At 51.7% G+C, this 23,272-nt stretch overlaps 1 protein-coding gene across 1 annotated transcript; it reads left to right on the top strand.

Moving 5' to 3' along the window:
* Positions 1-4,642: 4,642 nt before the first annotated feature.
* On the top strand, positions 4,643-19,499 carry RPUSD3 (RNA pseudouridine synthase D3). Its single transcript, XM_075320716.1, has 9 exons — positions 4,643-4,809; positions 6,790-6,953; positions 7,135-7,179; positions 7,270-7,366; positions 8,583-8,690; positions 8,799-8,883; positions 17,596-17,722; positions 18,611-18,750; positions 18,981-19,499. Exons 1-9 carry the CDS (start codon positions 4,715-4,717, stop codon positions 19,170-19,172), a joined length of 1,053 nt encoding a protein of 350 aa, XP_075176831.1. The 5' UTR covers positions 4,643-4,714; the 3' UTR covers positions 19,173-19,499.
* The last annotated feature ends 3,773 nt before the right edge of the window (positions 19,500-23,272 follow it).

The following is a 23,272-nucleotide window of genomic DNA, read 5'->3' as shown; positions in this document are numbered from 1 at the left end:
TATACAGTATCACTATGTACAATGTGATATATCCTACACCCTGGAACTGGGAGATGATTACTACGGTATGTCACTATGTGCAGAGCCTCCCTCCTTCTTGGTCATAAATATTTGGACGGTGACCGCATTTTCATGATTTCAGCTCTGCAGGGCACTATTTTTTTTTTTTTTAATTGAGATGAAACAACTGAGATGCAATTGAAGTGGAGACTTTCAGGTTTAATTAAAGGGGTTGAACAAAAGTGTGCTGTGAAATATTTAGGAATTGCAACTAAGCCTCCTCACTTCAGGGGCTCAATAGTAATTGGACAAATTAACGTTACCATAAATAAAATGTTTATTTTTAACCCTTTGTAGAGAATCCTTTGCAGCAATGACGCCTGAAGTCTTTCCTCCATGGACGTCCACATCGCTGGTCTCCTCCTGTGTGAGGCTTTGCCACCTTTACTGCAGGGACTTCAGTTGTTACTTGTTTCTGGATTAAAGTCGAACCTGTCACCAGATTTGGTGACTATAAGCTGCGGCCAGCACCAGTGGTCTCTTATATACAGTATTCTAGAGGCTGTATATAAGAGCCCAGGTCGCTGTGTATAACATAACAAAACAACTTTATAATACTCACCTAGGGGGCGGTGCAGTCTGATGGGTGTCGCTGCTCTCCGGTCCGGCGCCTCCTCTCTGCGGCGATTGACGTCCTCCTTCTTCTCAAGCACATGTGCATGACGCGTCCTATGTCATGCACACTAGCTGGCATTGAGGTCCTTGTCCCGACAGATCAGAGTATTGTAGTGCACATTCGCGGGTGGTCTTTAACCTTTTCACGCGCCTGCGCATTACAGTACTTTGATCTGCCCTCAGCAGGGCAGATCAAAGTGCGCCTGCGCAGGATCGCAATACCTGCTTGTGTGTATGATGTAGACGCATCATCCATACTGGGTCTCAGAAGAAAGAGGATGGAGATCACAGGAAGGAGGAGGCGTCGGACTGTAGATCATCGACACCCATCGTACAAGACCACCCCCTATGTGAGTATTATAAAAGTGGTTTTTTTTGTTATACCGAGCAGCCTGGGCACATATATATATATATATATATATATATATATATATAATTTTATTCTAGAATACTATATACAGTGTGTCCACCCATATCCTGTCCACCGCCATTAACTTGAGAACAGCTGCAGCTATAGGCATAGAAGTGGTGTCTAGGTATAGTAAAGTAGCCATGCGCTACGCAATGAAACCACCTATAGAGCCAACTGGTGGAAAACAGCGGAGTTAGCATTATTTCGAAAACGGAACGAGATAGAGATAAAAAGTGAATTACAAAGTTGTAGGGCATCATCAATTCAATACGAATCGATACCTTGCATACAGAAATGCTATGATTAGAATATGTAAAACTCACAAGACTGCGGACGTGAAGCGATACCTCATGGAGACCTTCCTACAAGTCATTGGGTATGGTGGCTGTGTGGAGTGTCCTCCACGCTCACCTGACCTGGCCCCATTGGACTTCTTTCTGTGAGGTCACATCAAACAGCAGGTGTATACGACCCCTCCACCAACATTGCAGGCCCTACGAGGTTGTATCACAGATGCTTGTGTAAACGTGTCCCCTACCATATTGCACAACGTGCAGCCAGATACAGTATGCTGTGCGGAGTCCAGATGTGCATTGCAGCTGACGGGGGCCACTTTGAGCATCAAAGTTAAAAGCGCCATATGTGTGACCAGCATTCAATGTTTTGGGGGGTCATGGGTTTCATATCATAGCATTTCTGTATACAAGGTGTCGATTCATATTGAATTGATGATGCCCTACAACTTTGTAATTCACTTTTTATCTCTATCTTGTTCCGTTTTCGAGATGAAAATGCTAACTGTTGTTTTCCACCAGGTGGCGCTATAGGTGGTTTCATTGCGTAGCGCAAGGCTTCTTTACTATACCTAGACACCACTTCTATGCCTATAGCTGCCACCGTTCTCAAGTTAATGACCGTGGACAGGATATGGGTGGACACACTGTATAAGGGCTCACTGGTGGTGGCCGCAGCTTGTCATCGCCAAATCTTTTGACAGGGTCCCTTTTAAATTTTGTCTTGTATGTGAAATACAGCTCAATGGGGTGAGATCTGGTGATGACTCGGCCATTGTAGAATATTCCACTTCTTTGCTGCTGAACTGATCAATGACCGGCCTAACTTTGAAAAGTCGGTTAAAGTTGGGGTCATCTCTAGGTGGACACTGCGCGTTATCGTAATGTAAAAACTTGAGAATGTCCTCCAAAGGGTGTCTCAGGCATATCCATGTGGAAAACTGGGATGTTCTATAAAAGATATCAGATATCAGGCGAAGTTCTGGCTTCTTCACTATCCCCATGTGAAGAATAAGGCCCCCAAACCATCATCGCATCACTGAGGGTCCCCCAATTGGTGTGAAGTGCCTTTACTGCTGTGAGTGGCCAATCGCAGCAGCCATCTTGATCTTGAAGAAGAAGCAGCTACATATTAAAGAGATGTAATTCCTAAACCCTTCCTCCCAATTAGGATGTGGACACTCTCAAATTAAGGGCGCAGTCACAAGGATGACGATCGCATTGCAATACATGGCCTGGCCGGTGGCTCTCCTGACCCGAGCGTGAGCGCTGCACAGATATACCTGCTGCCAAGCTCGGGTCAGGAGAGCCGCCGAATGCGATTCTCGTTCATGCTATACGGCCAAGTGACTGCACCCTTAGGCTCAGAGTCTGTACTTTAAGCCCATATTGATTATTTGACTATATCTTGAATATATTTTGGTAAACAGCTAAAATGCCAAAACCTGTCACTGTCCAAATGTTTCTGGACCTAACTGTACCTGGTGATGATTCGGAGAATGGTCATACTGTGTATCCGCTCTGTTCAGGGTCCGACCTGCCACCTTTTAGACCTGACAACATAACTACCACCCAGCTGCAAAATATACAGACTTTTTATGGGGTCAGAAACATTAAAATATCCCTCAAGGAATCTGACATAATAAAAAAACCCCAAGGCACAGAATTATAAAGGGTTGTATTATGAGGATAGGTTATCTATGGATGGCCACCCTTGTGGTCAGATGATTGTCCTGCGTTAGTCCGGCTCCTGGATACTCGGGGATGAAACTTCATTTTCCAAAACTGCAATGCAAAGATTGTAACAGAGCTCTTGGAGGCCTCATAATATATGAGGAGCACTGTGAAGGCATCGTAATGCATGAGCGGCAACTGTAGGGGGCCGTACTGTATAAGGGACACGGGGGGCTGTATACTATGAGGGACATTGTGGAGGACTGTACTGTTTGGGGGCACTGTGGGGGCATGCTAATGCATGAAGTGCAACTGTTGGGGGCTGTACTGTATGGAAGGAGCACTGTGGTGGCATTGTGATGCATGAGCGGCAACTGGGGGGCTGTACTGTATGAGGGACACTGGGGGGCTGTACTGTATGAGGGACACTGGGGGGAACTGTACTGTTTCAGGGCACTGTGGGAGCATCACAATGCACAAGGTGCAACTGTGGGGAGCTGTACTGTATGGGGGGGGCATTTTAATGTATGAGGGACACTGTGGGGGACTGTACAGTTTGGGGGCACTGTGGGGGCATCGCAATGCACGAAGTGCAACTGCAGGGGGCTGCAGTATATGGGGGGCACTGTGGGGGCATTGTAACGCATGAGGGGCACTGTGGGGACTGTACTGTTTGGGGGCACTGTGGGTATCATAATGCATGAGGTGTAACCGTGAGGGGCTGTACTGTATAGGGAGCACTGTGCGGGGCTGTACTGAATGGGGGGCACTGTGGGGGCATTGTAATGCACGAGCGGCAACTGTGGGGTGCTGTGCTGTATGAGGTACACTGGGGGTACTATACTGTTTGGGGGCACTGTGGGGGTATCGTAATGCACGAGGTGCAACTGTGGGGGGCTGTACTGTATGGGGGGCACTGTGGGGGCTGTACAGTATGAGGGTCACTGTGGGAGCATCGCAATGCACAAGGTGCAACTGTGGGGAGCTGTACTGTATGGGGGGCATTTTAATGCATAAGGGACACTGTGGGGGACTGTACAGTTTGGGGGCACTGTGAGGGCATTGCAATGCACGAAGTGCAACTGCAGGGGGCTGCACTGTATGGGGGGGCACTGTAATGCATGAGGGACACTGGGGGACTGTACTGTTTGGGGGCACTGTGGGGTATCATAATGCATGAGGTGCAACTGTGGGGGGCTGTATTGTATGGGGGGCAGTGTGGGGGCATTGTAATGCATAAGCGGCAACTGTGGGGGTGCTGTAAGAGGTACACTGGGGGTACTGTACTATTTAGGTGCACTGTGTGTGCACCTGTAATGTGTGGGAGAAACTATGGCAGCACCACACAATGGGGGGCTGTTCTGCAATTAGAAATTATGTAAAATTATAGACGGGAGTTTTATTAAACACTAAACAATAGTGAATTGTAATCTGTGGTCCCCCAGGGGTTAAGGAGCGAACTCAGGAGCCGGTAACTAGGAAGCAACCACTAATGTGGAAAAATCCTCAAATAATGCCCAAAGAGAAGAAACTACATCTCCCGGCATGCTAAGCGCGGCAATGTGCCGCACACATGCGCAGTACGGGACAAGATGTCAGCTGCCAGGAGAGAGGCATGATCGGCGCATCAGGGAGCGGGGCCTCTGTGTGAGCTGCGGGGATGGCGGCTGTGTACCGGCGCCTCGGGAGCGGCTGGAGGACCGTGTGCAGGATGGGCGGCCCGGGCAGTACGAGGGGGAAAAGCTCAGTGCCCTGGTGAGTGCGGAGTGTAATGGGGAGGACGGGAGCAAGACCCCCGGACACAGACAGCGCCACCTACAGGGACCCCGGGAGAGAGACAGCGGCGCCACCTACAGAGACCCCCGGGAGAGAGACAGCAGCGCCACCTACAGGGACCCCGGGAGAGAGACAGCAGCGCCACCTACAGGGACCCCCGAGAGAGACAGCAGCGCCACCTACAGGGACCCCCGAGAGAGACAGCAGCGCCACCTACAGGGACCCCCGAGAGAGGACAGCAGCGCCACCTACAGGGACCCCGGGAGAGAGACAGCAGCGCCACCTACAGGGACCCCGGGAGAGAGACAGCGGCGCCACCTACAGGGACCCCGGGAGAGAGACAGCGGCGCCACCTACAGGGACCCCCGAGAGAGACAGCAGCGCCACCTACAGGGACCCCCGGGAGAGACAGCAGCGCCACCTACAGGGACCCCCGGGAGAGACAGCAGCGCCACCTACAGGGACCCCGGGAGAGAGACAGCAGCGCCACCTACAGGGACCCCCGGGAGAGACAGCAGCGCCACCTACAGGGACCCCCGAGAGAGACAGCAGCGCCACCTACAGGGACCCCGGGAGAGAGACAGCAGCGCCACCTACAGGGACCCCGGGAGAGAGACAGCAGCGCCACCTACAGGGACCCCCGGGAGAGACAGCAGCGCCACCTACAGGGACCCCCGGGAGAGACAGCAGCGCCACCTACAGGGACCCCCGGGAGAGAGACAGCAGCGCCACCTACAGGGACCCCCGGGAGAGACAGCAGCGCCACCTACAGGGACCCCGGGAGAGAGACAGCAGCGCCACCTACAGGGACCCCCGGGAGAGAGACAGCGGCGCCACCTACAGGGACCCCGGGAGAGAGACAGCGGCGCCACCTACGGGGACCCCGGGAGAGAGACAGCGGCGCCACCTACGGGGACCCCGGGAGAGAGACAGCGGCGCCACCTACAGGGACCCCGGGAGAGAGACAGCGGCGCCACCTACGGCGGACCCCCGAGAGAGACAGCGGCGCCACCTACGGGGACCCCCGAGAGAGACAGCAGCGCCACCTACGGGGACCCCCGAAAGAGACAGCAGCGCCACCTACAGGGACCCCGGGAGAGAGACAGCGGCGCCACCTACAGGGACCCCGGGAGAGAGACAGCAGCGCCACCTACGGGGACCCCCGAGAGAGACAGCAGCGCCACCTACAGGGACCCCGGGAGAGAGACAGCGGCGCCACCTACAGGGACCCCCGGGAGAGAGACAGCGGCGCCACCTACGGGGACCCCGGGAGAGAGACAGCAGCGCCACCTACGAGGACCCCGGGAGAGAGACAGCAGCGCCACCTACAGGGACCCCGGGAGAGAGACAGCGGCGCCACCTACAGGGACCCCGGGAGAGAGACAGCGGCGCCACCTACGGGACCTCGGGAGAGAGACAGCAGCGCCACCTACAGGGACTCCGGGAGAGAGACAGCGGCGCCACCTACAGGGACCCCGGGAGAGAGACAGCGGCGCCACCTACAGGGACCCCCGGGAGAGAGACAGCAGCGCCACCTACAGGGACCCCCGGGAGAGAGACAGCAGCGCCACCTACGGGGACCCCGGGAGAGAGACAGCAGCGCCATCTACAGGGAACCCCGGGAGAGAGACAGCAGCGCCACCTACGGGAACCCCGGGAGACAGACAGCGGCGCCACCTACGGGGACCCCGGGAGAGAGACAGCGGCGCCACCTACGGGGACCCCGGGAGAGAGACAGCGGCGCCACCTACGGGGACCCCGGGAGAGAGACAGCGGCGCCACCTACGGGGACCCCGGGAGAGAGACAGCGGCGCCCCCTACAGGCTACAGGGCCCCCGGGAGAGAGACAGCGGCGCCACCTACAGGCTACAGGGCCCCCGGGAGAGAGACAGCCTGCGGTGACCTCTGTGTTCAGTACCTCCATCCTTGCCACAATTTGTGCGTTTTCTTCCTCTGTAGGTATCAGGAACATTTGGAGATAGAGGACAAGGGGCGCAGATCTGCCCCCAAAATCCCAGAGGTGAAATCCAGCATCTTTAGGAGCCCGGGAGTGACCGTTGTGGACACGATGAGCCAGGAGTCGCTGTGTGAGCACCTGGCGCAGAACGTGGTGTATATGGCAGGTCTGTGGAGGGGTCGCCTAGTCCTCCTCTCTGACACCCACATTATATTGTTGGCTCATTCCCTGCACTTTGTATAGGACACTTACCTGATAATTAACTCTTTCACTGATAGTTTTGTTTCACCTCCAATACTTTACACAGCAGGTATAAAATCCCATTAACAGCTGGGTTTTATCTTTAGGTCCATTAATCGCCATCAACAAACCGCAGGGGCTGCCCATCACAGGTAGGGGAGCCGGGAACCCTCATCTGTAATATGGAGCCAGTGTCTGGGAGCCATTCACACTACCTACAATGCCGTCTTATTTGTCATCAGGAACCCAGGAAGGACATTCAGTGATGTCCGTGCTCCCGGAATTACAGCGGATCCTGCAGCTCAAGTCCGATCTTCACGTGGTGAAAGCTGCACCGAAGTACGTGCGACCTATAGCCTGTCATCAGTAAAGCGCTATACTTCATCCATATAGACGGGACCTATAGTATAAATACCGCCTCCATGTACAAGAATATAATTATTTTAATACTGCCCCCTATCTACAAGAATATAACTACTATAATACTGCACCTATGTACAAGAATACAACTACTATAATACTGCTCCTATGTACAAGAATACAACTACTATAATACTGCCCCTATATACAAGAATATAACTGCTATAATACTGCACCTATGTACAAGAATACAACTACTATAATACTGCCCCTATATACAAGAATATAACTACTATAATACTGCACCTATGTACAAGAATACAACTACTATAATACTGCCCCTATATACAAGAATATAACTGCTATAATACTGCCCCTATATACAAGAATATAACTACTATAATACTGCCCCTATATACAAGAATATAACTGCTATAATACTGTCCCTATATACAAGAATATAACTGCTATAATACTGCTCCTATGTACAAGAATGTAACTACTATAATACTGCTCCTATGTACAAGAATGTAACTACTATAATACTGCTCCTATGTACAAGAATATAACTACTATAATACTGCCCCTATGTACAAGAATATAACTACTATAATACTGCTCCTATGTACAAGAATATAACTACTATAATACTGCCCCTATGTACAATAATATAACTACTATAATACTGCTCCTATGTACAAGAATATAACTACTATAATACTGCCCCCTATGTACAAGAATATAACTACTATAATACTGCCCCTATGTACAAGAATATAACTACTATAATACTGCCCCCTATGTACAAGACTATAACTACTATAATACTGCTCCTATGTACAAGAATACAACTACTATAATACTGCTCCTATGTACAAGAATACAACTACTATAATACTGCTCCTATGTACAAGAATACAACTACTATAATACTGTCCCCTATATACAAGAATATAACTACTATAATACTGCCCCTATGTACAAGAATATAACTACTATAATACTGCCCCTATATACAAGAATATAACTAGTATAATACTGCCCCTATATATAAGAATATAACTAGTATAATACTGCCTCTATGTGCAAAAATATAATTACTATAATACTGCTCATTATGGACACAATATGAAAACTTTTCACCTGTACATATAAGTGGACTTTCTGTGTTTTCTTCCCCGTTTGTCTGGTGCAGGGAGAGTTCGGGGCTGGTTCTGTTCTCTTCTTGTCCGGTCACCACGAAGAAGTTTGAAGATTTCTACGCGGAGTGTCGTGAATCGGAGCGGCCTCCTGCCACGTTCTGGTGCGAGTCCTTCACATTTCCAGCCATATGTGAATTTATTCACTTTGCCGTTCCCCCTTTAACACTTGGTTATCTGCAGCACAACTATTAATGGCTCCTTGTTTTCAGCGCCGTGACACTTGGTGTTCCCAGTCCACCTCAAGGGGAAATAAAAGTGGCTCTACAGGTGCAAAAAATCGGAGAACTTAATCTGGTAAGATTAAGAAATTGTGTTTCTTGGGTATAACATAATCAAGATGTGTTGAGCTCCTGGGCCAATCTGTGGGATTATTAAAGTAGCAATATACCAAAGGTTGGGTCCACAGTAGGAACAGTAAATAGCTAGACCAGCAGGGGAGCTGAACAAACTGCAAAAATACAGACCTAAAAAGTAACTTTTCTTTGTCGCTCCATTGGGAGACCCAGACAATTGGGTGTATAGCTTCTGCCTCCGGAGGCCACACAAAGTATTACACTCAAAAGTGTAACCCCTCCCCTCTGCCTATACACCCTCCCGTGCATCACGGGCTCCTCAGTTTTATGCTTTGTGTGGAAGGAGGCACACATCCACTCACACATCTCCATTTTAGTCAGCAGCAGCTGCTGATTGTATCGGTTGGAAGAAAAGAGGGCCCCCACGGGGCCCCACGGCATGCTCCCTTCTCACCCCACTAAGTCGGCGGTGCTGTTAAGGTTGAGGTACCCATTGCGGGTACGACGGCCGGAGCCTCATGCCGTGTTTCCTTCTCCATCCCTTAGGGCTCTGGTAGAAGTGGGATCCGAAGCGGTCATCCAGGTTCTGGGACCGTGCTCCCTCCGCAGCCCCTGAGGGAATCTGCTGGACAGGAGCTTATCTATCTCAGGGACAGGGCCCTGCATCCACGAGGTACTCTGTGTCCCCATGGGGAATGTGTATGGAGCGCCTGGTTCCCGGACGCCGCAACTGGCTGCTGAATTGTGAAGACCGGGGACTACCGCGCCGACCGCGCCTGCTTGTCGGCCGCGGTATTAAATCTAGTCCCCGGCTTCATCGCGGCCTAGTGGCAAAACTCCCGCCCCCGGGCCTGTCTATCAGAGATAGAGGCGGGACAGCCGACCTGACGTCGGATGTGAGGGCCGGGGCATCCTGTATGCTCCCTCCCCCCTCACTGATCACTGTGGGGACCCCAGATTCCCGCACTTTTCCTAACGCCGCCCACGGCTTCACTCCTCCCCTGAGAGCTCCGGCAGCCATTTTTCGGACATTCTGCCGGTGGAGAATCACAGAGAACAGCTCTGCAGCTCTGGGAGACCAAGGCAGGGAATCTGGAGCACACACACCCCGCTTTTTAGCGGTCGGTAAGCCGCACCGGTCACTCGGTGTTGGTCCCCCTGGGTGCCGGTATAGATACGTATATATATACTTATTTCTGTTCGGCCGGGCTGTATACCCTTTTTTCTATATACCCTCAGTGATCACGCTCCTAGGACACTACAGCATGTCGTCCACACGGAGCAAGGGCACTAAAGCACAGGGTTTTTTTTTTTTGCGACATGTACCTCTTGTAGGGCTATGTTACCTGCGGGTTCCACCTACCCTCATTGTGAGCAATGCTCGGCCCCTGTTACGCTTGCTCAGCCGGAGCCTCGGTCACTAGTGGGCCCCTCGACTCAGGCAGACCCCCCCTGCTTCCACTGTCCAGGTGGCAGCGACAGAGTTTGCAGTTTTTGCTGAAAAGCTCTGAGTCACTCTCACAATCCATGGCCCAGTCTATGGACAAATGGTCTGCCAAGTTGCTGGAAGCCCTGCAGTCCAGACCGGTCCTTACACAGGCCCCGGACCCTGTTAGATCGGCGCCTCCAGGTCCCTCTCGGTCCACCCCGGCCGGGGTGGGCCTAGGTCTCACGTGGAGGACTCCTGCATGGACCACAGTCCCAGACCAGCTAAGCGGGCTCGCTTGGAATCTTCCCCGACTTCCTGACGCTGCTCGGGTTCCCAGCTGGAGGACTCTCTGGAGGACGAGGCGGAGGTTGCAGCTCGGGGCTCGGACCCTGATGTTGCTCTCAATCTTGATACACCTGAAGGGGACGCCTTAGTAAATGATCTTATCTCGTCCATCAATCAGGTGTTGGATCTATCTCCCCCGCCTCCACCTATAGAGGAGTCGACTTCTCAGCAGGAGAAACACCAGTTTCGGTTTCCCAAACGTACACGGAGTGCATTTTTTGATCACTCTAACTTCAGGGATGCCATCCAGAAGCCCAGAACGGTTCCGGACAAGCGCTTTACTAAGCGCCTTACTGACACACGTTACCCCTTCCCCTGCTGACGTAGTTAAGGGTTGGGCTCAATGTCCCAAGGTGGATCCCCAGTCTCCAGATTGGCGGCTAGATCTGTGGTTGCGGTTGCAGATGGCTCATCACTAAAAGATGCCACTGACAGGCAGATAGAACTCCTGATGAAATCCATCTATGAAGCCACGGGAGCGTCTTTTGCCCCGGATTTTGCAGCCGTGTGGGCACTCCAAGCTATCTCAGCTTGTCTGGCTGAGATTAATGCAGTCACACGTACGTTTGCCCCGCAGGTTGCATCTTTAACCTCGCAGGCGTCGGCGTTTTCTTCCTACGCCATGAACGCAGTCCTAGACTCAACTAGCCATACAGCGGTGGCATCCGCTAATTCTGTTGCAGTCCGCAGGGCCATGTGGCTGCGCGAATGGAAGGCAGACTCGGCTTCCAAGAGGTTCTTAACCGGTTTGCCGTTTTCTGGCGACCGATTGTTTGGCGAACGATTGGATGAGATTATTAAGGAATCCAAGGGAAAGGACTCCTCCTTACCCCAGTCCAAACCGAAGAGACCTCAGCAACGGAAAATACAATCGAGGTTTCGGTCCTTTCGTCCCTCCGCCAAGCCACAGTCCTCTTCGTCCAATAGATAGGACAAAGGCCAGAGGAACTCCTATGCGTGGCGGTCTAAGTCACGCCCCCAAAAGACCGCCGGAGGCACTGCCCCCAAGGCGGCCTCCTCATGACTCACGGCATCCCCGAACCGCATCCTCGGTCGGTGGCAGGCTCTCCCGCTTTCGCGACGCCTGGTGGCCACATGTTCAAGACCGATGGGTGAGAGACATTCTGTCTCACGGTTACAGGATAGAGTTCAGCTCTCGTCCTCCGACTCGTTTCTTCAGAACCTCCCCGCCCCCCGCGCGGGCAGACGCACTTTTTCAAGCGGTAGACGCTCTGAAAAAAGGAGTTGTGACCCCCGTTCCCACTCAGGAACAGGGTCGCGGTTTTTACTCCAACTTATTCGTGGTGCCAAAGAAAGACGGATCATTCCGTCCCGTTCTGGACCTCAAATTGCTCAACAAACACGTGAGCACCAGACGATTCCGGATGGAATCTCTCCGCTCGGTCATCGCCTCGATGTCACAAGGAGACTTCCTCGCATCGATCGACATCAAGGATGCTTATCTCCATGTGCCGATCGCACCAGAACATCAACGCTTTTTGCGTTTCGCCATCGGGGACGAACACCTTCAGTTCGTGGCATTGCCCTTCAGCCTGGCGACAGCCCCACGGGTTTTCACCAAAGTCATGGCATCCGTTGTGGGCGGTCCTGCATTCTCAGGGCCACTCGGTGATTCCCTACTTAGACGATCTCCTAGTCAGGGCCCCGTCTCGGGTGGCGTGTCAACAAAGTCTATCCGTCGCTCTGGCGACTCTCCAGCGGTTCGGGTGGATCATCAACTTCCCGAAATCCAAGTTGACACCGACCCAATCACTGACTTACCTCGGGATGGAGTTTCATACCCAGTCAGCGGTAGTCAAGCTACCACTGGACAAACAGCTTTCTCTGCAGGCAGGGGTGCAATCTCTTCTTCAGAGTCAGTCACACCCATTGAGGCGCCTCATGCACTTCCTAGGGAAGATGGTGGCAGCGATGGAGGCAGTGCCCTTCGCGCAATTTCATCTACGCCCACTCCAATGGGACATTCTCCGCAAATGGGACAGGAGGTCGACTTCCCTCGACAAGAATGTCTCTTTCCCTGGCAACCAAGACGTCTCTTCAGTGGTGGCTTCTTCCCACTTCTCTATCGCAGGGAAAATCCTTCCTGCCCCCAACCTGGGCTGTAGTCACCACGGACGCGAGCCTGTCAGGGTGGGGAGCAGTGTTTCTCCACCACAGGGCTCAGGGGACCTGGACTCCGAGGGAGTCTTCCCTTCAGATCAATGTTCTGGAGATAAGGGCAGTGTATCTAGCCCTATTGGCGTTCCATCAGTGGCTGGAGGGCAGGCAGATCCGTATCCAGTCGGACAACGCCACTGCAGTCGCCTACATCAATCACCAGGGCGGCACTCGCAGTCGTCAAGCCTTCCAGGAAGTACGGCGAATTCTGCAGTGGGTGGAAGCCACAGCATCCACCATCTCCGCAGTTCACATACCGGGCGTAGAAAACTGGGAAGCAGATTTTCTCAGTCGTCAGGGCATGGACGCGGGGGAATGGTCTCTGCACCCAGAGGTGTTTCGAGAGATCTGTCGCCACTGGGGAACGCCGGACGTCGATCTCATGGCGTCACGGCACAACAACAAGGTCCCAGCATTCATGGCACGATCTCAGGATCACAGAGCTCTGGCGGCGGATGCATTAGTTCAGGATTGGTTGCAGTTTCGACTGCCTTATGTGTTTCCTCCTCTGGCGATGCTACCCAGAGTATTACGCAAGATCAAGTCCGACTGCCGCCGCGCCATTCTCGTCGCTCCAGACTGGCCGAGGCGGTCGTGGTACCCGGATCTGTGGCATCTCACGGTGGGTCAACCGTGGGCCCTTCCAGACCGCACAGACTTGCTGTCACAAGGGCCGTTTTTCCATCTGAATTCTGCGGCCCTCAACCTGACTGTGTGGCCATTGAGTCCTGGCTCCTAGCATCGTCAGGGTTATCTCAGGATGTCATTGCCACTATGAGACAAGCCAGGAAACCGACGTCCGCCAAGATCTATTACAGGACGTGGCGGATATTCTTGTCCTGGTGCTCTGTGAATGGGTTTACTCCCTGGCCTTTTGCCTTACCCATTTTTCTTTCCTTCCTTCAATCTGGAATGGACAAAGGTTTGTCACTAAGCTCTCTCAAGAGACAAGTATCGGCGCTCTCAGTATTTTTTCAAAGGCGCCTAGCCAGGCTTCCGCAGGTCCGCACGTTCCTGCAAGGAGTATGCCACATAGTCCCACCTTACAAGCGCCCACTAGAGCCCTGGGACCTTAACAGGGTGCTAACGGCTCTTCAGAAACCACCTTTCGAGCCGCTGCGAGATGTCTCCTTATCACGTCTTTCGCAGAAGGTGGCATTTCTAGTGGCAGTTACATCGCTCCGTAGAGTGTCGGAGCTGGCAGCTCTGTCATGCAAAGCCCCCTTCCTGGTTTTTCACCAGGATAAGGTGGTTCTGCGTCCTGTTCCGGAATTTCTCCCTAAGGTGGTATCTCCTTTTCATCTCAATCAGGATATCACCTTACCTTCTTTTTGCCCTAATCCAATTCACCGATGTGAAAAGGATTTGCACTCATTAGATCTAGTGAGAGCACTCCGGTACTACGTGTCTCGCACAGCGCCCCTGCGCCGTTCAGATGCACTCTTTGTACTTGTCGCCGGTCAGCGTAAGGGTTCGCAGGCTTCCAAGTCAACCTTGGCTCGGTGGATCAAGGAACCGATTCTTGAAGCCTACCGTTCTTCGGGGCTTCCGCTTCCTTCAGGGCTGAAAGCCCATTCTACCAGAGCCGTGGGTGCATCCTGGGCATTGCGGCACCGGGCTACGGCTCAGCAGGTGTGTCAGGCAGCTACGTGGTCTAGCCTGCACACTTTCACGAAACACTATCAGGTGCATACCTATGCTTCGGCAGATGCCAGTCTAGGTAGGCGAGTCCTTCAGGCGGCGGTTGCCCACCTGTAAGAGGGAGCCGTGTCGGCTCTATTTATCGAGGTATTCTTTTACCCACCCAGGGACTGCTTTTGGACGTCCCAATTGTCTGGGTCTCCCAATGGAGTGACAAAGAAGAAGGGAATTTTGTTTACTTACCGTAAATTCCTTTTCTTCTAGCTCCAATTGGGAGACCCAGCACCCGCCCCTGTTCCCTTCGGGCTGTTGTTCTTTTGTGTACACATGTTGTTCATGTTCAATTGTTTCTTTGGTTCATGGTTTCAGTTCTCCGAACATCCTTCGGATTGAATTTACCTTAGACCAATTTATAAGTTTCTCCTTCCTGCTCTTGCACCAAAACTGAGGAGCCCGTGATGCACGGTAGGGTGTATAGCAGAGGGGAGGGGTTACACTTTTTAAAGTGTAATACTTTGTGTGGCCTCCGGAGGCAGAAGCTATACACCCAATTGTCTGGGTCTCCCAATAGGAGCTAGAAGAAAAGGAATTTACGGTAAGTAAACAAAATTCCCTTCTTAATTCATGTGCAGATAAAAAGTGAAAAAAATGTCACTAGTGAGACTTAGAACCAAAAGGTACCAATGGTCCAAAACGAACGGGCCAAATGGTTAGAGGGGCACATATAGGCCCAATAATACAGGAACCACCTCGGCTAGCTAGAGGTAAGATATACACTCAAACAAAATTATTGTCACTCCTGATCTCTCATGATGGCCCCACTTCGGGCTCAGCCTCCTCTGGGCTTTCCATACCCCCAGTTTTAGGCATCTCCCCCGATCTGGGCTGCCCTCCTGTTTATCTCTAAGTATGGATCTATAGTCCGGTGGCCGCACATACCTAGGCTCGTTCTAAATTTGATGTATTAGCCTGACCAATGATAGCGCTACTTTATACCTGGCATGCTGCGGGCTTGTACCTACATGCTGGACTCTGTGTTTATATCGCGGCTATTACACATGGCGTCCATATTGCTATGGTTACGCCATGTGTGTCTCCATGGCATGGATAGCTTGCGTTCCACTTACCTGGATGTGACGACATCAGGTAATGGCTGCTGTGGCGCCCTAGCGACGCAGCCACCGTTGACGCACTACTTCCGGCCTGGAGGTATTCTGGGAGTGCGTGTCACGGCAATCTGACTCTTCTGCGCATGCGCCGGGTGATAAATGGAGCGCGCTCCCGGACGCTGAGCGCGGCTATCTTGAATTGAGTCTGGTAACACGCTGGAGTGCGGTGAGTCTCTTTAACCATGGGGCATGAATACTGACCTGGTTGGCAGTGTCCAGGGCTTACCATTTACTTTTTAGTGACTTGGGCAATTGTGGACTGACCTGCTGTGGTGTCTGCCCAGCGACAGCCCCTACTGTTATCCCACTAGGTCTCCCCTGATGATATGTGAAACGTTGGGGAGTGGGAATACCCTTCTATATGCCTGATTATGGTCCCTGGCTTTTATGGGATCTGAGGTGCTGATTGACAGCTTCCCCTTAGGCGGGCTTTGCACGTTGCGATATCGCAAGCTGATGCTGCGATGTCGCACGCGATAGTCCCCGCCCCCGTCGCAGGTACGATATCTTGTGATAGCTGGCGTAGCGATTATTATCGCTACGGCAGCTTCACATGCACTCACCTGCCCTGCGACTGTCGATCTGGCCGGCGACCCGCCTCCTTCCTAAGGGGGCGGGTCATGCGGCGTCACAGCGACGCCACACGGCAGGCGGCCAATGGCGGCGGAGGGGCGGAGATGAGCAGGATGTAAACATCCCGCCCACCTCCTTCCTTCCGCATAGCCGCTGGTGGCAGGTAAGGAGATGTTCCTCGCTCCTGCGGCTTCACACACAGCAATGTATGGTGCCGCAGGAGCGAGGAACAACATCGTACCTGTTGCGGCAGCGGCATTATGGAAATGTCGGAGGCTGCACCGATGATACGATAACGACGCTTTTGCACTCGTTCATCGTATCATCTAGGATTTACACACTACGACATTGCAAGTGACGCCGGATGTGCGTCACTTTCGATTTGACCCCACCGACATCGCACCTGCGATGTCGTAGTGTGCAAAGCCGCCCTTAGAGCCGATATCCTGCTGCAATGCCCGTTACTGACTTCTGGACCTGGTAAGACCGTTCCCTTTAATGAGGGATCTATTTTTCTACGGTTTCGTAATGGTACCAGAATTTCTGCCTCTGACACGTATGTGAATACCGCTCCCTGAACGGGGTTGAATATAGAAAAGCTATACTACTGTTCCATCTCTGCTGGCACTATTGGGCTATGTGCGCACAGTGCGGTTTTTGCGCGTTTTCCGGGTGCGTTTTTGGCCTCAAAACTGCATGACTTTTCATTTTTGCTGTCCGCACACAACTGTTTATTTAAGCTGCGTTTTTGAACTTGAAAAAAAAAATGGACATGTCAATTCTTTCCTGCGTTTTTCTGAGTTTTCCGCCCATGCAATGCATTGGAAAAACGCAGCAAAACGCAGAGATCAAAAACGCAGCCAAAAACGTACCAAATCGCGGTAAAAACGTATGCGTTTTTTCGACGCAGGTGCGTTTTTAGCGGCCAAAAACGCACAAACGCAGCGTCAAAAAAAACGCAGCGTGCGCACATAGCCTTGTAGAGGATTTTGTTTGAGTGTATATCTTACCTCTAGCTAGCCGAGGTGGTTCCTGTATTATTGGGCCTATATGTGCCCCTCTAACCATTTGGCCCGTTTGTTTTGGACCATTGGTACCTTTTGGTTCTAAGTCTCACTAGTGACATTTTTTTTCACTTTTTATCTGCACATGAATTAAAAGTTACTTTTTAGGTCTGTATTTTTGCAGTTTGTTCAGCTCCCCTGCTGGTCTAGCTATTTACTGCCAATCTGTGGGAGCCTCTTATCTACTTACTGCATCCTAAATAAAGCCGCCACACCGTGCTTAGATAATTCCTTAGTATACGAGCACCTGCACAGTACAGTAGGCTGAAAGGCGCATCTATAGTGTGATACATTATTGCTTATTGTATCTTTAGGTTGCCCCTGTGATGAATCCCTCCAAAGGAAGTCTGGAGAGAAGAGAGGTGAAGAAAACGGAAACTAGGTATCAGGTTCTCCACTCTGCAGAGGGGTGCGCTCTTCTACAGCTGCAGCCAATGAGTGGTACGGAAATATTATTAATTGTAAATATTAGAAGTTCTATGAGTTCAGCTCTGAAGCCTGGAGAATAGTGAGTGCAGCTCTGGAGTAATAATAATAATTTTATTCATTTATATAGCGCTATTAATTCCACAGCGCTTTACATACATTGGCAACACTGTCCCCATTGGGGCTCACAATCTAGAGTTCCTATCTGTATGTCTTTGGAGTGTGGGAGGAAACTGGAGAACCCGGAGGAAACCCACGCAAACACGGGGAGAACATACAAACTCCTTACAGATGGTGTCCTTAGTGGGATTTGAACCCAGGACCCCAGCGCTGCAAGACTGCAGTGCTAACCACTGAGCCACCACAAGACTGCAGTGCTAACCACTGAGCCACCACAAGACTGCAGTGCTAACCACTGAGCCACCACAAGACTGCAGTGCTAACCACTGAGCCACCACAAGACTGCAGTGCTAACCACTGAGCCACCACAAGACTGCAGTGCTAACCACTGAGCCACCACAAGACTGCAGTGCTAACCACTGAGCCACCACAAGACTGCAGTGCTAACCACTGAGCCACCACAAGACTGCAGTGCTAACCACTGAGCCACCGTGCTGCCCCTATAATCCAGGATGTAACTCAGGATCAGTACAGGATCAGTAATGTAATGTATGTACACAGTGACTGCACCAGCAGAATAGTGAGTGCAGCTCTGAAGTAGAATACAGGATGTAACACAGGAAACGTTATGTGATAACGCTAGATAATGTATTGATACTTTTAAAGTGGTGATCAGAGATGGACAAACCCTACATTTCTGTAACTATCCTCTGTGACAATTGACTTTTTTTTTCCCCCCATTTTTGCCTTTTATATTTTGTCCTTTTTCCATTTCGTCTTTAGTTTACAGGGAGCAGCTTTTAGTGCACTGCGCGTTACAGTTCTGTCCAGTCCTCGGCGATCACACTTACAGTGCACGGGTGGCAAAGGTTTTAGGGAAGAACATCTACGTTCCTTTGGATCTCGCAACTCCAAGACCTCAGGTAAAGCAGGAGTATGAATTGTGATATAGAACCGTACGGGGATGACTTGTCGTTGTCACCTCCTATTATCGGGGGGGTTATAATATCATTAGTATATACTCCTATGATGGGCTGCATGGAGTATTAGATCCACAGCTCATAGTATCAAATATCCAGGTACTAGGATCCGTGAACAGCAGCTTGCTGACTGTTTCCTTATGGATTATACATTGTGTATCCCCTGTTAACAGCGGATTGAAGAGCAGATTCTCCGTAAGATGCATGTGACGGAGCAGCAGGTGCACCGGATCCCTCTTCATCTTCACCTGCAGCAGCTGCTGATGCCAGATGACCCCTCCGGAACGCACCCGACGCGTCTCACGGCTCCTCCTCCTCCTTTCTTCCAGCGGACAATGGAACTTTTGCTTCTTAAAATGAAATAGTTCTTCCTTATTGAACATTTAGAAGACAATAGGCCCGGAAGTGGATGCAGGGTTTTTGTGACTGTTTACCACCTTTGACTAGCGGATGGCCGACAGTGGGACGCCCACTATAAAGGTCATAGTATAGACGGGCCGGTGGGGGAGAAATCCTGCTGCAGAAAGCTGTCTTACAGTGATGGGTGAATTCCTGCATGATTATCATGTGTAAAGGATTTGATGCGTGGAACAATTGTCTCACAACTGTAAATAATCTAATGATAAAGTTGCTTTATAATATGTAATATATGTATTTTCATAAATAAAATGTGACATTTTATAGTACATTCATCCTTCCTGAATACGGCTATTTATATGCACAAGATGCATACAGCGCTACTCGTTCTAAGTTACAGATTGTATGTATTATACTCAAGAGCTGCATTCACAATTCTGTACTTAACAATTTAAAGTTTTGTGAAGATACTAGACAAGCAGAGCATGCCAGATTAGTGATAGGCACTCTGGAGTATCGTAAAAGGATAAGTAATGTCTGTACAGTGACTGCATCGGCAGAATAGTGAGTGCAGCTCTGGGGTATAATACAGGAGGTAACTCAGTATCAGTACAGGATAAGTAATGTATGTATATAGTGAGTGCAGCTCTGGGGTATAATACAATATGTAACTCAGGATCACTACAGGATCAGTAATGTCTGCACAGGGACTCCACCAGCAGAATAGTGAGTGCAGCTCTGGGGTATAATACAGGATGTAACTCAGGATCAGTACAGGATCAGTAATGTATGTACACCGTGACTGCACCAGCAGAGAAGGGAATTTTGTTTACTTACCGTAAATTCCTTTTCTTCTAGCTCCTATTGGGAGACCCAGACAATTGGGTGTATAGCTTCTGCCTCCGGAGGCCACACAAAGTATTACACTTTAAAAAGTGTAACCCCTCCCCTCTGCCTATACACCCTCCCGTGCATCACGGGCTCCTCAGTTTTGGTGCAAAAGCAGGAAGGAGAAAACTTATAAATTGGTCTAGGGTAAATTCAATCCGAAGGATGTTCGGAGAACTGAAGACCATGAACCAAAAGAACAATTCAACATGAACAACATGTGTACACAAAAGAACAACCAGCCCGAAGGGAACAGGGGCGGGTGCTGGGTCTCCCAATAGGAGCTAGAAGAAAAGGAATTTACGGTAAGTAAACAAAATTCCCTTCTTCTTTGTCGCTCCATTGGGAGACCCAGACAATTGGGACGTCCAAAAGCAGTCCCTGGGTGGGTAAAAGAATACCCCGATACAAAGAGCCGACAACGGCCCTCCTCTTACAGGTGGGCAACCGCCGCCTGAAGGACTCGCCTACCTAGACTGGCATCCGCCGAAGCATAGGCATGCACCTGATAGTGTTTCGTGAAAGTGTGCAGACTAGACCAGGTAGCTGCCTGACACACCTGCTGAGCCGTCGCCCGGTGCCGCAATGCCCAGGACGCACCCACGGCTCTGGTAGAATGGGCTTTCAGCCCTGAAGGAATCGGAAGCCCAGAAGAACGGTAGGCTTCAAAAATCGGTTCCTTGATCCACCGAGCCAAGGTCGACTTGGAAGCCTGCGACCCCTTACGCTGGCCAGCGACAAGGACAAAGAGTGCATCAGAACGGCGCAGTGGCGCCGTGCGAGACACGTAGATCCGGAGAGCTCTCACTAGATCTAACAAATGCAAATCCTTTTCACATTGGTGAATTGGATGAGGGCAAAATGAAGGTAAGGAGATATCCTGATTGAGATGAAAAGGTGACACCACCTTGGGGAGAAAGTCCGGGACCGGACGCAGAACCACCTTATCCTGGTGAAATACCAGGAAGGGGGCTTTGCATGACAGCGCTGCAAGCTCTGACACTCTTCGGAGTGACGTAACTGCCACTAGAAATGCCACCTTCTGCGAAAGGCGTGATAGAGAGACATCCCGCAGCGGCTCAAAAGGTGGTTTCTGAAGAGCCCGTAGAACCCTGTTAAGATCCCAGGGTTCCAGCGGCCGCTTGTAAGGTGGGACTATGTGGCAAACTCCCTGCAGGAACGTGCGGACCTGCGGAAGCCTGGCTAGACGCTTTTGAAAAAACACGGAAAGCGCCGATACTTGTCCCTTGAGAGAGCCGAGAGACAAACCCTTGTCCATTCCGGATTGAAGGAAGGAAAGAAACGTGGGTAAGGCAAACGGCCAGGGGGTAAACCCCTTATCAGAGCACCAGGCTAAGAAGATCCTCCAAGACCTGTGATAGATCTTGGCTGACGTTGGTTTCCTGGCCTGTCTCATAGTGGCAATGACCTCTTGAGATAACCCTGAGGACGCTAGGAGCCAGGACTCAATGGCCACACAGTCAGGTTGAGGGCCGCAGAATTCAGATGGAAAAATGGCCCTTGAGACAGCAAGTCTGGTCGGTCTGGGAGCGCCCACGGTTGACCCACCGTGAGGTGCCACAGGTCCGGATACCACGACCTCCTCGGCCAGTCTGGAGCGACGAGGATGACGCGGCGGCAGTCGGACCTGATCTTGCGCAACACTCTGGGCAGCATTGCCAGAGGAGGGAATACATAAGGCAGTCGAAACTGCGACCAATCCTGAACTAATGCGTCTGCCGCCAGAGCTCTGTGATCCTGAGACCGTGCCATGAATGCCGGGACTTTGTTGTTGTGCCGAGACGCCATGAGATCGACGTCCGGCGTTCCCCAGCGGCAACAGATCTCTTGAAACACGTCCGGGTGAAGAGACCATTCCCCTGCGTCCATGCCCTGGCGACTGAGAAAGTCTGCTTCCCAGTTTTCTACGCCCGGGATGTGAACCGCGGAGATGGTGGAGGCTGTGGCCTCCGCCCACAGCAGAATCCGCCGAACTTCTTGGAAGGCTTGACGACTGCGAGTGCCGCCCTGGTGGTTGATGTACGCGACCGCCGTGGCGTTGTCCGACTGTGTGCGGATCTGCCTGCCCTCCAGCCACCGATGGAACGCTTTTAGGGCTAGATACACTGCCCTTATCTCCAGAACATTGATCTGAAGGGAGGACTCCGTCGGAGTCCAGGTTCCCTGAGCCTTGTGGTGGAGAGAAACCGCTCCCCACCCTGACAGACTCGCGTCCGTCGTGACCACAGCCCAGGACGGGGGCAGGAATGATTTTCCCTTCGACAGAGAAGAGGGAAGAAGCCACCACTGAAGAGAGGACTTGGCTGCCAGAGAAAGAGAGACGTTCCTGTCTAAGGACGTCGACCTCTTGTCCCATTTGCGGAGAATGTCCCATTGGAGAGGACGCAGATGAAACTGCGCAAAGGGAACTGCCTCCATTGCTGCCACCATCTTCCCCAGGAAGTGCATGAGGCGCCTCAAGGGGTGTGACTGGGCCCGAAGGAGATATTGCACCCCTGTTTGCAGCGAACACTGTTTGTCCAGCGGTAGTTTGACTATCGCTGAGAGAGTATGAAACTCCATCCCGAGGTAAGTCAGAGATTGGGTCGGAGTCAATTTTGATTTTGATGATCCACCCGAACCTCTGGAGAGTCTCCAGAGCCACGGTCAGACTGTGTTGACATGCCACCCGGGAGGGTGCCTTGACTAGGAGATCGTCTAAGTACGGGATCACCGAGTGGCCCTGAGAGTGTAGGACTGCCACAACGGATGCCATGACCTTGGTGAAGACCCGTGGGGCTGTCGCCAGGCCGAAAGGTAGTGCCACAAACTGAAGGTGTTCGTCCCCGATGGCGAAACGCAGGAAGCGTTGATGCTCTGGAGTGATCGGCACATGGAGATAGGCATCCCTGATGTCGATTGATGCTAGGAAGTCCCCTTGGGACATCGAAGCGATGACAGAGCGGAGGGATTGACCGGTGTGGCTTACCGATCGCTCAAGCGGTGTGTGGCCCCCAGATTCCCTGCCTCGGGTCTCCCAGAGATGCAGCCAGAAGTCCTCCACCGGCAGAATGTGCTTAAAACATGGCTGTCGGCGTTCACAGGGGAGGAGGGAGCCGTGGGCGTAACCACAAAAGTGCGGGAATCTGGCCCCAGAGTGATTAGTGAGGGGGGCGGAGGACAGCTACGTGTGCTCCAGCCCTCACTGTCGGCGTCAGAC

Source organism: Anomaloglossus baeobatrachus, chromosome 8, assembly GCF_048569485.1.
Source record: "Anomaloglossus baeobatrachus isolate aAnoBae1 chromosome 8, aAnoBae1.hap1, whole genome shotgun sequence".
In the NCBI taxonomy this organism is placed as follows: Eukaryota; Metazoa; Chordata; class Amphibia; order Anura; family Aromobatidae; genus Anomaloglossus; species Anomaloglossus baeobatrachus.
Note: the sequence above shows the minus strand (reverse complement) of the source record. Positions and strands in the feature narration are given on the sequence as shown.